Below are 17668 nucleotides of genomic sequence, written 5' to 3' on the forward strand. Positions count from 1 at the left end.
TCACTTTCCTTTGGAGTTCACGTATGAGGGAGACATGACAGTGGTGCTGAAATCCCACCTAATAAAGAACTGTATAAACTATTATGCAACTTTATCATCAAACTGAAAATTACTATGCAAAGCAGAATACAGCATTGACAGCAGCATATGTAGGATTAAATCACTGAGATCAGAGCTAAGCTTGAACCTGGTAGCTGCAGCAGGACTGCAGCTATTATTTACAGTCACAATACTGCTCTGATTATGAAGGTCTTAGGTTCTGAGCCCTCTTGGTAACCAGTGCTGTACATGTATAGTGCAATGTGAGAACTACTGTCTCGCTGTGCTGTACATTTATGACAAGTTTTGGGAAGAGTTTAAAAAAAAGAAAGTCAACACAGGTGAAATTTCACATAGGATGGTACCTGGGCACAGGAGAAATTTGTTCTGGCCTTATTCATTTTGGCGTCGTTGAATATGTCTCACAGTTGTATTCAGCTTGACAAGATCTGCTTGTCACTGTTTTACTGTTCGCTAACATTTTTATTGAACTTTTAAGTCCCTCTCAATGTCAATTTACCCAGAGTTTTACCATTTCGGATGTATAAACTTTTCCACATTGATCATTACTAGAGATGAGCGAGCGTACTCGATAAGGACAGATACTTGAGCGAGTATGGTCCTTACCGAGTACCTGCCTGCTCGCCCGCAAAGATTCGGGTGCCGGCGGGGGTGAACGCTGTGTTGCGGGAGTGAGCAGGAGGTCGCGGTGGGAAGAGAGAGATCTCCCCCCCGTTCCCCCTCGCTCTCCCACGCTGCTCCCCGACCCCTGCTGGCACCAAAATCTTTGCGAGCGAGCAGGCAGGTACTCGGTAAGGACCATACTCCCTCGAGTATCTGTCCTTACCGAGTACGCTCGCTCATCTCTAATCATTACTCTTTCCTTATGAAAGAGGTGGTCCCATTGTTACAGGCCCCTGTGTTTGTCTGAACCATTTCCAAGTGCTTGGCTGAAGGCCATGTGGCACCCATTATATGTACTGCCTTTGACACCCACCATTGCCTCAGTTTGCAGTGATGTCGTGAATGAGGAAACTGGACTGCTACATAGGGGAACTAGTTGTCTTCAGCAATGAATCCAGATTCTGTTTGGGCAGTGATGACAGCCATATTCATGTCTGGAGATCTAGGGGTGAGGACCTGAATCCTGCTTTTGATGTGGAGCGGCACACTGCCCCTTGCTGGTGTGATGGTCCGGGGACTATCACATACGACAGTCGGTCCTCCCTAGTAGTGGTACGAGGGACAATGACAGCTCAGAGATATGTTCAGGATAATGCTCGGCCGCACACACAAGGGTGTCCCAGGAATGCCTCCACAACATTTCCACACTTTCTCGGCCTGCCCAATCACCAGATTTATCACCAATAAAATATGTATGGGACCATCTGGGATGCCAACTTCGACGGCCCATGGGTTTGCACAATCTAGAGGCTCAGTTACAGCAAATATGGACTGATATGCTGCAGGATACCATACAGAACCTGTATGCCTCCATGCCCACCTGTATCACATCTCGCATCCAAGTAAGAGGCAGCCCAACAGGGTACTAGAGCCTCCCTTTATGTGTTCAGTTTTCTGCAATAAATTATCCTTTTGCTCTGATATTATAATCATTGGAGATTTCTTGATGAGTAGTTCCTGAACACAGAAGTTGTCTGGGTAGTCCACCCCTGCCACATCTTCCACTAGTAGATATTATTGATATTATATTATTATTATTATGAGTTATATGAATATTGTTTTTAATTATTTATTTTAGCTCAGACTATTACATTATGTGAATAGGGACAAACCACTAATTGCCAACGTTTCTATTTTTTACTTCCCTCAATGAAGCAAATCAGCAAACACTCTGGAGATGATGTCCCTTGTCTCCATTATGATATTAGATTGTGTATATATAAGGGACAGGTTTAATGTGTTCCATGTTATATGTGTATATAACATCTATATGTTCTGCTGCCTGTATCATGTCACACAGGTGGAATAAGCTATAAGACTTGTGTGTGACTCGGTCACCAGGTACCTCTCAGAATATTCTGGCAAAGGAATTGAACTAATTACAGGAAAAGCAAATTCATTCCTATCCACATTAAGAGGCCGACTGTATGTAGAAGAATGAGAGCAGGGAATGTAAGTACACTGACTGCAGTAAGAATATATGATAATGAGTGCAGAATGAAAAACAGTGCGCCCCTCTAGCCAACTCTTGTACATGTCATTATTTATTTGTCTACCTCATTGTCTGTTTCTGACCGTTATGTTTTGATTTATTCATTATCATTTTTCTTGTTTGCTGTTGGGATCTACTCAATTATGTGTATTTTATTTCTATTTGGAATTTTCTTTACTCCATGATCTGGATATATCCATCTCATTCCATTGGAAATTCAGGTTAGGCGTAGTAGGATTGCCGTCACTTAACTGACCTTTACGTGGCCAACTTTAACTTCCCCCTTCTCTTGTAGAATGGAGGCCGCGCTGGGCAGGGTCTTTTCTCCTGCTGTACTAGTCTGTCACACTACAAGGGAATTCTGAGTATATAGAGGGGGTCCTCTATTCAGGATCATTATCGCATAGCCAGAGTGGTTACAAAGGTGTTCCGTCCTGTTCTGCATTGCATAAGCCTCCCATTAACATGAATACACACACTGTAATACATCATTTTCCCTGTAGTAGCACTGCAGGGCAATTGAACACTGCTAGGTTTCCTCAAAGAAAACAGAAGATGGATGGGGCGCCAGCAGGAAGATACTTGATGATCAGAAGATAAACTCCTGTAATAGCTCATTGTTCACTTTCAAAGGAACAGTGTTAACCACTGAGCCACCATACCACTACTTCCTCCTTCATAAGAATATAAAAATAAATTGGTGAAGTATGGTGACTCAGTCGTTAGCACTGTTACCTTGTAGAGCTATAGTCCTGCGTTCAAATCCGTCCAATCACTGCACAATCTGTATGTGCTATCTAAATTTGATTATTATGAAACACAGGAAGAACATACAAACTCTATGCAGATGTTTTTAGATTTGAACCTAGGACCCCAGCATCACAAGGCAACAGTACTAACTGCTGAGGCACCCCCACCACCACCACCGCCGCCACCTTTAACTAATGATTTCAGCTATGACAAACTTCCAAGTGAACTCCACACCAAACTATTAGGAAAGTGTAACTCGAAACAAGGTTTGACTGATTTGGCTCGGTCAACACTAATTAATTACAATCTGACCTTTCTAGATGATGCATTTTATGATATGAAGACTAATTTCTTGACATTTTGTGCAAATAACTTTGTGCAAATACATTGATACAATCTATCACACACTTTTGCTTCATTTGAGCTTTCTTGCAGGAGGACAATCTGACTGCGGTCACCGAGTTTTTCCTCTTAGGCTTCCAAGGCAGCCGATGTTTAAGAATGTTCCTCTTCTGTTCTCTCTTTGTTGTCTTTGGGGTGACAATTTGTGGGAACCTCCTGATCATCACCCTGGTGTCCACCAGCAAGAGCCTCCACACCCCAATGTACTTCTACATCTCACAACTGTCCATCACCGACATCTTGCTGTCCACAGATATTGTCCCCAACATGCTCCACATTCTATTAAATAATGGGGCTGCTATTATTTTTGCTGGCTGTATGACTCAGTTTTATTTTTTTGGTGTCTCAGAAACATCTGAGTGTTTTCTTCTCACATTGATGTCTTATGACAGATATGTGGCCATCTGTAATCCCCTCCATTATACATCTATCATGACAAGGGATTATTGTGTGAAGTTGACCACCGCTTGCTGGTTGCTGGTCATTTTCATTTCAGTCATGATCATCTATGCTCCATCAACTTTAACATTTTGTGGACCAAATATAATTGACCATTTCTTTTGTGATCTTATTCCTCTACTAGAGATAGCTTGTTCGGATATCTTCATTGTACAACTTCAAAACTCCATTTTGAGCATTCCAACACTTATCATCCCGATCATAATAATTGTAGCGAGTTATGTTCATATTATATCTTCCATCTTAAAGATCCCATCCAATATCAGTAGACAGAAAGCCTTCTCCACCTGTAGCTCCCACCTCATTGTGGTCTCCATATTCTACTGCTCTTTGGTCGTTGTTTATTTCTTCCCAACAAAAGGACAATCATCAACCATCAGTAAAGTCCTATCACTGCTATATACTGTGTTATCTCCATTGATCAACCCCATTATATACAGTCTGAGAAATAAAGATATCAAAAAGGCTCTACAGGAAACGATTCATAAATGTACACAGATATGATGTCACAATAAAGTTCCTTATTTGGTATGCCTCGTGTTTATATCAATTTTGTTCTGTGATGTAAAAGATTTATTAAGAAGAGTTTGCTGGATATAAATGAAACTTGTTGTAATCTTTTTAATCTAGGCGTCTTTAGAGATATTCCACAGATGTATTTAGCTTGACAGCAGCTGCCTGACACTGGTTGCTAACATCAAATTTACTGCCAATTTAGGTATCTTTCAGTATCCATTTTACCTAGCGGTTTATCATTTCATATGTACAAGGGGTTGCTGAAAAGTCTTTGGCTTTAACTAGAAAGAAACGAGATAGGAAGATGAAACTTTACATTTATTCCACATTCTCTCCACTGATGCCAACACACTTCTTACATCGATATTCCAAGTTCTGTAAGCCTTGCAAAAAGAAGGATTTCAGTTGTGCCTCAAACCAGTCACCTGTAGCAGCCATGGCATCAGAAATGGTGTGAAATTTGGTACCCTTGAGGTGTTTCTTCAGGTTTGGAAACAGATGATAGTCGGAGGGAGCTAGATCTGGTGAAGAAGGTGAAGGTCAACCAGCTGGAAGCCTAGCTCCACCAGTTTTGCCGTGGTCACTTGTGCAGTGTGAGCGGAGGCGTTGTCTTGCAGGAACAAGATTCCTTTGGACAGCTTGCCGCGCCTTTTGGCCTTCAGAGCTGCCTTCAATTGGTCCAAAAGTTCAATGTAATACCTTACATTGATGGTGGAACCATTTTGAAGGTAGTCCACTAGCATCATGCCCTCCTTATCCAGGAACACAGACGCCATCATCTTAGTTGCTGAACTTCTTGGGGCGAGGAAAACCACTGTGCTTACACTCTTCTGACTGCTCCTTGGTTTCAGGGTCATACAAATAAATCCAGGTCTCATCCATAGTGACCAGTCGATCCAGGAAGTTCTTATCAGTCTGGAAACGCTGACAAATGGACCGTGAAGTTTTCACTCACATGCTTTTCTGATCTGTTGTCAAACATTTGGGGACCCACTTTGCAGATAGCTTCTTGATGCTCAAATGTTCATGGATAATGACACAAACACGTTCACCAGAAATCCCCATGATGTCTGCTATTCCTGCAGCTGAAATTGTCTGATTCTGCAGTATGAGGTTGTGCGCAGCATCGACGATCTCCGGAGCAACAGCCTCTCTCGGTCATCCAGGTCGTTCGTCATCATTGGTGCTGGAGTGGCCCGTTTTAAATTTGGCAACCCAGTTCTTAACTGTAGAATATGAAGGGCATTGATCCTCTAATGTCTGCGACATATCACCATGAATATCCTTCACAGTCTTTCCTTGCAGAAACAAGAATTTTATGACTCCTCTGCTCTCATTTGCTGTGAATATTGCCTTAGACTCCGCCATTTTGTTTTCCCTCGTGCCTAGATCAAAATTTTGAAAGCATATATTAGACACATAAGGCTTTCATGTGATGTAACATTTGTTACCATAGAAACAAAAAAAGAACACAAAGCCAAAGACTTATCAGCAGCGACCCTCGTATAATGTAAAATTATCCACATTGAACTTTTGACTTTTTTGTCTGAGCTTTACGAGATATAACAAAAACCTTGAAACCTTTGATTTCATGTGAACATACACAGGGACATTAACTGAGGCATTTACTAAAACCCTTAGCCTTGGAATTATGATGTCAACAATAGTATGAACTGTAGTGGTGCTAACCTCCATTAACAGTATTCTTACTATTGTCTGTCTAGCCTCTTAACAGTATTGCCACTAAGGTCCAACCTCTCAACAGCAGCGTCATTAATGACCAGCCCCTCAAACAGGTTGTTCCAACTTATACAGTTATCCCCAATCCATTGGATAGCAGATAACTTAATGATCATTGGGGATTCTGACCTGTGGGACTACCCACTGATCTCTAGATCAGGGGCCCCTATGGTCCCAGCATGAATGAAGTGTGGTTGTGCATGTGCGCCACAGATTCATTCATTTCGGTCACAAAACCAGACTTTCTGAGCAAGTCAGGCAACATACTAATTTAACATTCATTTTTAAGTTATTGACGTATATTGTTTTAAAAAATGTTACTTAGATTTAATTTATAATTTTTATTATATATGGTATTGATGATTAATTGATGTAATAACTAATTTATGTAGTCTTTTATCTGATCTCATGGTGACGAAGAGCAGAGTAGAGAGGGGTGAGACTTGCTGCTTACAGCACTGATATGCCAGGAAAGTTTATAGTACACAAACTTTCCTGGGTAGCACTGTGATTCACTGTCAACAATGACGTCATTGGGACATCAATAAATCAGATACTGGCAACAGCACCTGAACAAGATTTTAGTTACAGCCCATTTTGGGTATTTTACCTGCTGTGGGGGTCCGTGATCGCTGGCAAAGCAGATGGCATATAAATACGTCACTGCCGCACAGAGCACAGCAATGTAAATTTACCATCAGTGATCACAATGGGGTTAAACCCTTCCCTCCACAGGTGGTAAGGGTACGTCATGGCAGCAGGGTACTTTTCGCAACTTGACGTACCCTTATCTCATGTCATTAAGGTGTTGCTGTGGTAACAATCACAGTGACACAGTAATGATAACTGCTGACTTAGTCAGCAGCCGATCACTACTTGAGGGCTGGGGACCAATCACAGCGGTCCCTTCCCCACGATCGCTGTGATTGGGGAGTGAAGCACTCACTGACCAATCACAGTGAGTTTGCGCTGTTTACAGTATGGGTTCTGTCTGCAAGCACCGCAGTGTCTTTCCGGTGCCGGTAGAGAGAGCACCTGCTATCAAAACTGTGCGAAAATAAAGCGATCAGTAATGCAGGGTAGTGTAGTGAGTAAGTGATGGGTAGTTTAGTGAGTGATGGGTAGTGTAGTGAGTGACCTGTAGTGTGTGATCAGTAGTGTAGTGTAGCGTGTAGTGTCAGTGAATCCATTAGTGTAGAAAAAAAAAAGTTCCTGTTGTATTCTCATTTCGTAGTGACTAGAGATGAGCGAGCACCAAAATGCTCGGGTGCTCGTTACTCGAGTCGAACTTCCCGCGATGCTCGAGGGTTCGTTTCGAGTAACGAACCCCATTGAAGTCAATGGGCGACCCGAGCATTTTTGTATGGGACCTATGCTCCGCTAAGGTTTTCATTTGTGAAAATCTGGGAAATTCAAGAAAGTGATGGGAACGACACAGAAACGGATAGGGCAGGCGAGGGGCTACATGGTGGGGTGCATCTCAAGTTCTCAGGTCCCACTATTAAGCCACAATAGCGGCAAGAGTGCCCCCCCTCCCAACAATTATTACTTCTGAAAAACCCTCATTAGCAAGGAATACCTTAACTAAGCACCACACTACCTCCAACAAAGCACAATCACTGCCTGCATGACACTCCGCTGCCACTTCTCCTGGGTAACATGCTGCCCAACCGCCCATTTCAGTAATAGTAGCAGTCAAGACAGGCCCCAGTAACAATTCCAAAGCAGCAGTATAGGGGGAGCACAGTATTAGTTCCATTTAAGTAGTAGTTGCAGTCTAGACAGGCCCCAGTAACATATCACTAGCAGCAGTATAGGGGGAGCACAGTATTAGTTCCATTTAAGTAGTAGTTGCAGTCTAGACAGGCCCCAGTAACATATCACTAGCAGCTGTATAGGGGGAGAACAGTCTTAGTTCCATTTCAGTAATAGTAGCAGTCAAGACAGGCCACAGTAACATTCCCGTTGCAGCAGTTTGGGGAGATAACAGTTTCTTTCACATTTCAGTAGTTGCAGTACAGACAAGGCCCCAGTTACATTTATGTAGCAAAAGTGTAGGCCAACCCCACACACCTTGCTGTACCATGAGTGCAGGCGAAGCCCATAAAAATTACTAGGATTACACTGTAGGCGAGGGCCCCAAAAAATTGGTGTACCAACAGTACTAATGTACCTCAGAAAAATTGCCCATGCCCAACCAAGAGGCCAGGTGAAACCCATTAATCGCTTTGGTTACTGTGGCTTAATTTGTAACTAGGCCTGGAGGCAGCCCAGTTAAAATAAAAATTGGTTCAGGTGCAAGTTTCAACGCTTTAATGAGAATTGAAACGTATAAACATTTTTAACAAAAGTAATATGACTGAGCCTTGTGGGCCAAAGAAAAATTGCCCGTTCAGCGTGATTACGTGAGGTTTCAGGAGGAGGAGCAGGAGGAGGAGGATGAATATAATACACAGATTGATGAAGCTAAAAGGTCCCCGTTTTTTATGGTGATAGAGAACGATGCTTCCATCCGCGGGTGCAGCCTACGTATTGTTTAGGTACCGCTGCTGTCCGCTGGTGGAGAAGAGAAGTCTGGGGAAATCCAGGCTTTGTTCATCTTTATGAGTGTAAGCCTGTCGGCACTGTCAGTTGACAGGCGGGTACGCTTATCCGTGATGATTCCCCCAGCCGCACTAAACACCCTCTCTGACAAGACGCTAGCCGCAGGACAAGCAAGCACCTCCAGGGCATACAGCGCGAGTTCAAGCTACGTGTCCAGCTTCGACACCCAGTAGTTGTAGGGGGCAGAGGCATCACGGATGATGATCGTGCGATCGGCTACGTACTCCCTCATCATCCTTTTACAGTGCTCCCGCCGACTCAGCCTTGACTGGGGAGCGGTGACACAGTCTTGCTGGGGAGTCATAAAGCTGGCAAAGGCCTTGGAGACTGTTGCCCTGCCTGCGCTGTACACGCTGCCTGATCTCCGCGCCTCCCCTGCTACCTGGCCCTCGGAACTGCGCCCTCTGCCACTAGCGCTGTCGGGAGGGAATTTTACCATCAGTTTGTCCGCCAGGGTCCTGTGGTATAGCATCACTCTCAAACCCCTTTCCTCTTCGGGTATGAGAGTGGAAAGGTTCTCCTTATACCGTGGGTCGAGCAGTGTGTACACCCAGTAATCCGTAGTGGCCAGAATGCGTGTAACGCGAGGGTCACGAGAAAGGCATCCCAACATGAAGTCCGCCATGTGTGCCAGGGTACCTGTACGCAACACATGGCTGTCCTCACTAGGAAGATCACTTTCAGGATCCTCCTCCTCCTCCCTCTCCTCAGGCCATACACGCTGAAAGGATGACAGGCAAGCAACATGGGTACCCTCAGCAGTGGGCCAAGCTGTCTCTTCCCCCACCTCCTCATGCTCCTCCCCCTCCTCCTCCTCCTCAATGCGCTGAGATATAGACATGAGGGTGCTCTGACTATCCAGCGACATACTGTCTTCCCCCGCCTCCGTTTCTGAGCGCAAAGCGTCTGCCTTTATGCTTTGCAGGGAACTTCTCAAGAGGCATAGCAGAGAAATGGTGACGCTAATGATTGCAGCATCGCCGCTCACCATCTGGGTAGACTCCTCAAAGTTTCCAAGGACCTGGCAGATGTCTGCCAACCAGGCCCACTCTTCTGTAAAGAATTGAGGAGGCTGACTCCCACTACGCCGCCCATGTTGGAGTTGGTATTCCACTATACATCTACGCTGCTCATAGAGCCTGGCCAACATGTGGAGCGTAGAGTTCCACCATGTGGGCACGTCGCCCAGCAGTCAGTGCACTGGCAGACTAAACCAATGTTGCAGGGTCCGCAGGGTGGCAGCGTCCGTGTTGGACTTGCGGAAATGTGCGCTGACCCGGCGCACCTTTCCAAGCAGGTCTGACAAGCATGGGTAGCTTTTCAGAAACCTTTGAACCACCAAATTAAAAACGTGGGCCAGGCATGGCACGTGCGTAAGGGCTGCCGAGCTGCAGAGCCGCCACCAGGTTATGGCCGTTGTCACACACGACCACGCCCGGTTGGAGGCTCAGCGGCGCTTGCCCACCGCTGTGCTGCCACGCCGCGCGACACCGACTACTGGCGACGTGTTGCTGCTGACACATCTTGATTGCGAGACAGAGGTTGTGTAGGAGGAGGAGAAGGAGGAGGGTGGTTTAGTGGAGGAAGCATACACCGCCGCAGATACCAGCACCGAGCTGGGGCCCGCAATTCTGGGTGTGGGTAGGACGTGAGCGGTCCCAGGCTCTGACTCGGTCGCAGACTCCACTAAATTCACCCAATGTGCGGTCAGGGAGATATAGTGGCTCTGCCCGCCTGTGCTTGTCCACGTGTCCGTTGTTAAGTGGACATTGCCAGTAACCGCGTTGGTGAGGGTGCGTACAATGTTGCGGGAGACGTGGTCGTGCAGGGCTGGGACGGCACATTGGGAAAAGTAGTGGCGACTGGGAACCAAGTAGCGCGGGGCCGCCGCCGCCATTATGTTTTTGAAAGCCTCCGTTTCCACAAGCCCATACGGCAGCATCTCCAGGCTGATCAATTTGGCTATGTGCACGTTTAACGCTTGAGCGTGCGGGTGTGTAGCGGCGTACTTGTGATTGCGCTCAAACAGTTGCGCTAGCGACGGCTGGACGCTGCGCTGAGAGACATTGCTGGATGGGGCCGAGGACAGCGGAGGTGAGGGTGTGGGTGCAGGCCGGGAGACGGTAGTGCCTGTGTCCTGAGAGGGGGGTTGGATCTCAGTGGCAGGTTGGGGCACAGGGGGAGAGGCAGTGGTGCAAACCGGAGGCAGTGAACAGCCTTCGTCCCACCTTGTGGGGTGCTTGGCCATCATATGCCTGCGCATGCTGGTGGTGGTGACTCCCCGGCTGATCTTGGCGCGACAAACCCTGCACACCACAGTTCGTCGGTCGTCTGCACTCTCAGTGAAAAACTGCCACACCTTTGAGCACCTCGGCCTCTGCAGGGTGGCATGGCGCGAGGGGGCGCTTTGGGAAACAGTTGGTGGATTATTCGGTCTGGCCCTGCCTCTACCCCTGGCCACCGCACTGCCTCTTCCAACCTGCCCTGCTGCTGCACTTGCCTCCCCCTCTGAAGACCTGCGCTCAGTAGGCGTAGCAAACCAGGTGGGGTCAGTCACCTCATCGTCCAGCTGCTCTTCCTCCGAATCCTCTGTGCGCTCCTCCCTCTGACTTACTGCCCTTACTACTACCTCACTGATAGACAACTGTGTCTCATCGTCATCGTCCTCCTCACCCACTGAAAGCTCTTGAGACAGTTGCCGGAAGTCCCCAGCCTCATCTCCCGGACCCCAGGAACTTTCCAAAGGTTGGGCATCGGTCACGACAAACTCCTCCGGTGGGAGAGGAACCATTGCTGTCCAATCTGGGCAGGGGCCCGAGAACAGTTCCTGGGAATCTGCCTGCTCCTCAGAATGTGTCATTTTCATGGAGTGAGGAGGCTGGGAGGAAGGAGGAGCAGCAGCCAGAGGATTCAGGGTTGCAGCTGTGGACGGCGTAGAAGACTGGGTGGTCGATAGATTGCTGGATGCACTTTCTGCCATCCACGACAGGACCTGCTCACACTGCTCATTTTCTAATAAAGGTCTACCGCGTGGACCCATTAATTGTGAGATGAATCTGGGGACCTCAGAAACTTGCCTCTCTCCTAATCCTGATCATGTAATGGACACAGCAGAGCCAGGAAACAATTATGCGCAAGCCTGCTGTAACGCTTAGCTGGGTAATAATGAGCGACTACTACCCACAGCAGACGCGCAGTAAACTGAAGATGGTCACAGGCAGCCCAAATATAGTACTTTTTCCCAATTTTTGCGAAAAAGCCCACTGCCTATATAGCCTGTATATGGATTTCCCTGTTGGAGGATGACTGTGGTTATTGAAAGCACAGTGCAGCCAGAAAAAATTATGCGCAAGGCTGGGTATTAATGAGCGACTACTACCCCCAGCAGACACGCAGTAAACTGAAGATGGTCACAGGCAGGCCAAATATAGTATTTTTTTCCAATTTTGGGGAAAAAGCCCACTGCCTTTATAGCCTGTATATGGATTTCCCTGTTGGAGGATAACTGTGGTTATTGAAAGCACAGTGCAGCCAGAAAAAATTATGCGCAAGGCTGGGTATTAATGCGCAACTACTACCCCCAGCAGACACGCAGTAAACTGAACACGGTCACAGGCAGCCCAAAGATTTTTTTTTTCCAATCTTTTTTAAAAAGCCCACTGCCTATATAGCCAGTATACCTCTTTCCCTGTACCACTGTCCCTGCCTCACCCTATACTCAGTAAAATGACTGCAGACTGAGGACGCTATGGTCTGCACGCCCGATATACAAAAAAAAAAATTGCAGGTAGCCCTAAGCAGGAGCTTTTTTGGGGTACTTGTTGACAGGATTCTACACTACCACTGTCCCTGCCTGACCAGTACTGCCCCTATACTCTGTATAATTGGCTGCAGACTGAGAACGCAATAGTCTGCAGAGCCCAAGATGAAAAAAAAAAATTGGTGCAAAACTGCTCACAGCAGCCACAACAGCAATGCACACGGTTAGATGTGGCCCTAAGAAGGACTGTTGGGGTTCTTGAAGATGCTGGCAGTAGCCTAACACTCTCCCTACAGCAGGAACAGCAGGAACAGCGCTCTCCTTAATCTCTGCCAGTGTGTGTCTGAGGCGGGCCGCCGGCGCCACTGCTTTATATACTCGGCTGTCACTTGATCTCGCCAGCCACTCACTGCAGGGGGGTGGGATAGGGCTGGAACGTCACAGGAGGAAGTTGTAATGCCTTCTCTGCATGTCTATTGGCCAGAAAATGGCGCTAAACATGCAGGGAAGGAAATGGAATTAACTCGACTAACGCGTGGTGCTCGTCTCGAGTATTGAGCATCTCGAACACCCTAATACTCGAACGAGCATCAAGCTCGGACGAGTGTGCTCACTCATCTCTAATGTGGAGTATTCAAAATATTGAGTTGTATTTATTTTGAATATCATTGAATTAAGATACTAAAATGAGATAATTGTGTACTTGACACGCCTGATGAGTACTTTAGTCAAATTAATAACAAACATTCTATTTTTGAGTGCATCTCATTTTCAATTAACAACAGTATTTTGCATGAAGATAGTTACATTTCAAAAAAAATAATAATTTTTTTTATGCCAGAAATTGAGTTTATCCCAAATGGTATTAGGGTTACTAGTCCCTTAGTAAACCAGTAGTTAACCATCATGTGTGCAGTTGTTATGGTTGTAGATTGTAATAACAATATTTCCTCTCCTGTTTGCAGTATGTCTTTGTGCAGGTACCAGAGATGGTGTGGGCCTATTAACGTCATGCTCCCTCAAGTGGTTATAAAATACTGCATAGAGCACAAACTAAACATCTTTCAGCTTGCAGACTAACTAAGTATGAGACCGCCCTGCTAGCACCCTCACATATCACAATCAAGAGGAAGGTGCAGGCGCAGCCCATGACATTAAATAGCAAGCACATGATTGTATGATTGTCGGAAGATTAATGAAAAGTGAAACTAGGGGTCCTAAAAATAATATTGAAGCTGCCATGGTTAATGTACATTTTGAGGGTTTTTTTCCTAGATGGTTCCAAATATCGTGGAAATGGACAAGCAAAACAGGCTATGCAGAGGTAACCGACAGAAAGAGGTAATTGTACAAAAACCACTCCTTTCCTCCTGAGAGACTCAGTTACTCAGGAAATAGAGGTGATGGCGCTCACTGAAATATGTAAGCTGGCTGCAGGTAAGGCTGTTAATGTCTGCACTGACTTGGCACAGTGGAAGTTTCACGGGGTCCTTGAGTAAGCCAATCCAGAATGCAGAAGCAGTGTCTTTGTTCTACAAGGTTTTAGCTCCTTCCGCACAGGTGACTTATCATCAAAGTCCAGGCCCATGTCAAAGAGACAACTACTGAGGCTGGAAGGAACCAGAGAGCACACACCGCAGCAGCCTGACTTCCCTTGAGTGATATATCGGCTGGTAACCTGGTTGCACCTGATGCAGGTGTAGATATTTCTGTGTTGCTTGAATTGCTGGAACAGGCCTCAAAAGAAAGAAAAGGGAGGAGGGGAAAAAGCGAGAAGAACGCTACTGGGGTCTGGCAAAACGGCCTGTGCCGCCCCTGCACACTGTACTCCATGATGTCACACCTGAGCCATGAGCTAACCCATTCATCCAAGGAGGTAATGTGTGGTATAGTGTCTTCTGCAGTCAGATGTCAGAAAATTTAAGTCCTCCTCTGCTCTTGGGGAGCATTAATTTTTTTAAAGCAATGCGTGGTCACCTTCGGGGCCTCACAAAAGCCAAGAATGCCGTGTGTAGCTTCCCCAGATGACACCTTTGAATTAAGAGTAGAATTGTTTGCAATGGTTAAATGAGCTTTGGGAAGCTGATCATTTTAACTAGATGGCATCTGCCAAAAAAGAGAGTAGAAGATTACTGCACCTGTCGAACACTTTTGTTATCTTAAGTATTATTGGAGGATAATTCAGTGCACAAAGGGATTCCGGTCTTTTGCCTATATTAATACCCAAATACCTAATATAATTTTGGCTATGGTAACAGGGCACTTCTCCTGATCTGTCTGTAATTTTACCCGTCGCGGATATATCCAGCGGTTCGCATTTAGTGTTGCTTACTTTAAAGCCTTATATTCCTCCGAAAGCTTCCAATAAAGCAAAAACCCGCGGAAGATCAGATTTTGGCTGGGCAAGTGCTACTAAAATGTTGCCAATGAATAGCATTGTTTTAATTGTTTTACCCTGGACCTTAACACCTTTGATCTCTGTGCTCTTTTCCAGCAGTCGTGCCAATGGTTTAATCACAAGGTTAAATAATGGGATATGGGGCATCCTTGTCTGGTACCTTTCTGCAGAGGAAATCTTAGAGATAAAAAACCTGGTGTGTTAATTTGCGCTTGAGGTGAAGAATAGATATTCCACAAATAAGAGCAAAAGGACACCGTAAAACCTATTCTGTCCATTACTTCCTTTAACCATGACCACGAGACATTATCAAATGCTTTCTCCGCATCTATTGTGAGAAGAGCCGGGGAGGGATGAGATGTCATGTGCAACTTGACATAATTGAGGATCGTCAAGATCTTTTGTATATTCATGATGACCGAGCATCCTTTCGTAAAGCCTGATTGCATCGAGATTATGTGGGGCATGATAGTAGCTAGGCGATCTGCCATCATTTTGGCCATCAGTTTTAAGTCAGTATTAATTAGGGAGATTGATCTATAAGATTTTGTATCCGTTGGGTTTTTTAATGGCTTGCGTAGTAGTTTGATATAAGCCACATCCCAGAGCAGTTGAGGTTTATTAGAGTGTGCTTCATTGTCTGATATGTACTCTGATCACCATCCCTTTAATAGCGCACAAAATGTTGGGAACCTCCATATATAGTCCGTGCCTCTCGGGAGCTCCTCGCATAGGGTCAACACCACCGGAGCATGGTCTGAAATCACTATGTCTCCCATTAACGTCTTTGCTATTCCTGACATCAGATGGGATGTCATGAATATATAATCTATCCTCGACCATGAAGTATGTACATGAGAAAAATGTGTGAACTCAACTTCCCTCAATTCCACTTCGTAAGCAACGTTTGGAAATAAAGTCCAACTAGACTCCCTCACTTGCGACCAAAGCTATTCTTATAACGTCATTTCTTACTCTGCTCCCTTGTAGATCACGATGTGAGCATAGCTCCATTTTGTTTGTACATACAGTATCTCCCCACTCCAGAGAGTAAAATGATAAATCACTAACATATAAAAGTTAAGTAACTATATTAAATAGAGATGAGCGAGCATACTCGTCCGAGCTTGATACTCGTTCGAGTATTAGGGTGCTCGAGATGCTCGTTACTCGTAACGGGCACCACGCGATGTTCGAGTTACTTTCACTTTCTTCCCTGAGAAATTTGCGCGCTTTTCTGGCCAATAGAAAGACAGGGAAGGCATTACAACTTCCCCCTGCAACGTTCAAGCCCTATACCACCCCCCTGCAGTGAGTGGCTGGCGAGATCAGGTGTCACCCGAGTATTGAAATCTGCCCCTCCCGCGGCTCGCCTCAGATGCATTCCGACATTAGTTCAGGGAAAGTGCTATCGTGTTGGAGCTGCTATAGGCAGAGCGTTAGGAGTATTTTAGGTTTCAAGAACCCCAACGGTCCTTCTTAAGGCCATAAAGCTTCTCTATATGCGCTCAATGGGGCCGGCGGCAGCAGCGCCGACCCCATTGAGAACATATAGAAGACAAATCCTTCTTCTCTGCCACAGCTGTAACAGCTGTGGCAGAGAAGAACGATGTTTGCCCATTGAATTCAATGGAGCCAGCAATACAGCAGGTTCCACTGAAAGCAATGGGCTGCCGGCGATTGCAGGATGAATTGTCGGGAAGGGGTTAAATATATAAGCCCTTCCCTGCAATTCATCCAGAAACGTGTTACAATAAAAATATATACCGGCGTATAAGGCGACGGGGCGTATAAGACGACCCCCCAACTGTCACCTTATACGCCGGCAATACAGTGGAGCAAAGAATAAAAATCATTACTTACTTCTTCTGACGTTCTGCGCCGCTCCTGCAGGCTGTCACTCTCTCCTGGTGTTCTGCAGTGCTCCTGCAGGCTGTTGCTCCCTCCTGGTTCCCGGCAGAGCATTGATTTCTCTATGGAGGGCTTTAAATCCCCGCCTCCAGAAACACACGTGCCTTCAGCCAATCACAGCCAATGACAATGATGTCATTGAATGGCTGTGATTGGCTGTGTTTCTGGAGGCGGGGATTTCAAGCCCTGCGTCCAGAAAGCAATACTCTGCCGTGGACCAGGAGGGAGCAACAGCCTGCAGGAGCACCGCAGAAAACCAGGAGGGAGCGACGGCCTGCAGGAGCGCCGCAGAACATCAGAAGAAGTAAGTAATGATTTTTATTCTTTGCTCCACTGTATTGCCGGCGTATAAGGTGACAGTTGGGGGGTCGTCTTATACGCCCCGTCGCCTTATACGCCGGTATATATTTTTATTGTAACACATTTCTGGATGAATTGCAGGGAAGGGGTTATATATTTAACCCCTTCCCGACAATTCATCCTGCGATCGCCAGCAGCCCATTGCTTCAAGTGGAACCTGCTGTATTGCTGGCTCCATTGAATTCAATGTGTCTCTCTTGTAATGTCGCATACTCACGACCCTGCCGGAATATCTCACAGAGGAGCCGCGGGCGATGGTTACTTCTTTGTTCTTTTAGTATGACCCGAGGGGCTCGGGTTAACTTCCTGCCAGCTCTTGCCCTCACGCATCACTGGTGAGAAGTTGCATATCTGGCCCCAGGTGATGTGCTCGTACTTCTTTACCTTTATGTGCGATCTTAAAGGGGTTGTCCCGCGCCGAAACGGGTTTTTTTTTTTTTCAACCCCCCCCCCCCGGTCGGCGCGAGACAACCCCGATGCAGGGAGGTAAAGAAAGCTTACCGGAGCGCTTACCTTAATCCCCGCGCTCCGGTGACTTCAATACTTACCGCTG

General features: G+C 46.2%; 1 protein-coding gene across 1 annotated transcript; it reads left to right on the top strand.

Annotated features, from left to right (window-relative positions):
* Positions 1 to 1451: 1451 nt before the first annotated feature.
* On the top strand, positions 1452 to 4902 carry LOC136610388 (olfactory receptor 10A7-like). Its single transcript, XM_066589619.1, has 3 exons — positions 1452 to 1565; positions 3401 to 4316; positions 4829 to 4902. Exons 1-3 carry the CDS (start codon positions 1452 to 1454, stop codon positions 4900 to 4902), a joined length of 1104 nt encoding a protein of 367 aa, XP_066445716.1.
* Positions 4903 to 17668: the final 12766 nt, after the last annotated feature.

The sequence above is a fragment of the Eleutherodactylus coqui genome, chromosome 2 (assembly GCF_035609145.1).
Source record: "Eleutherodactylus coqui strain aEleCoq1 chromosome 2, aEleCoq1.hap1, whole genome shotgun sequence".
NCBI classification, from domain to species: Eukaryota; Metazoa; Chordata; class Amphibia; order Anura; family Eleutherodactylidae; genus Eleutherodactylus; species Eleutherodactylus coqui.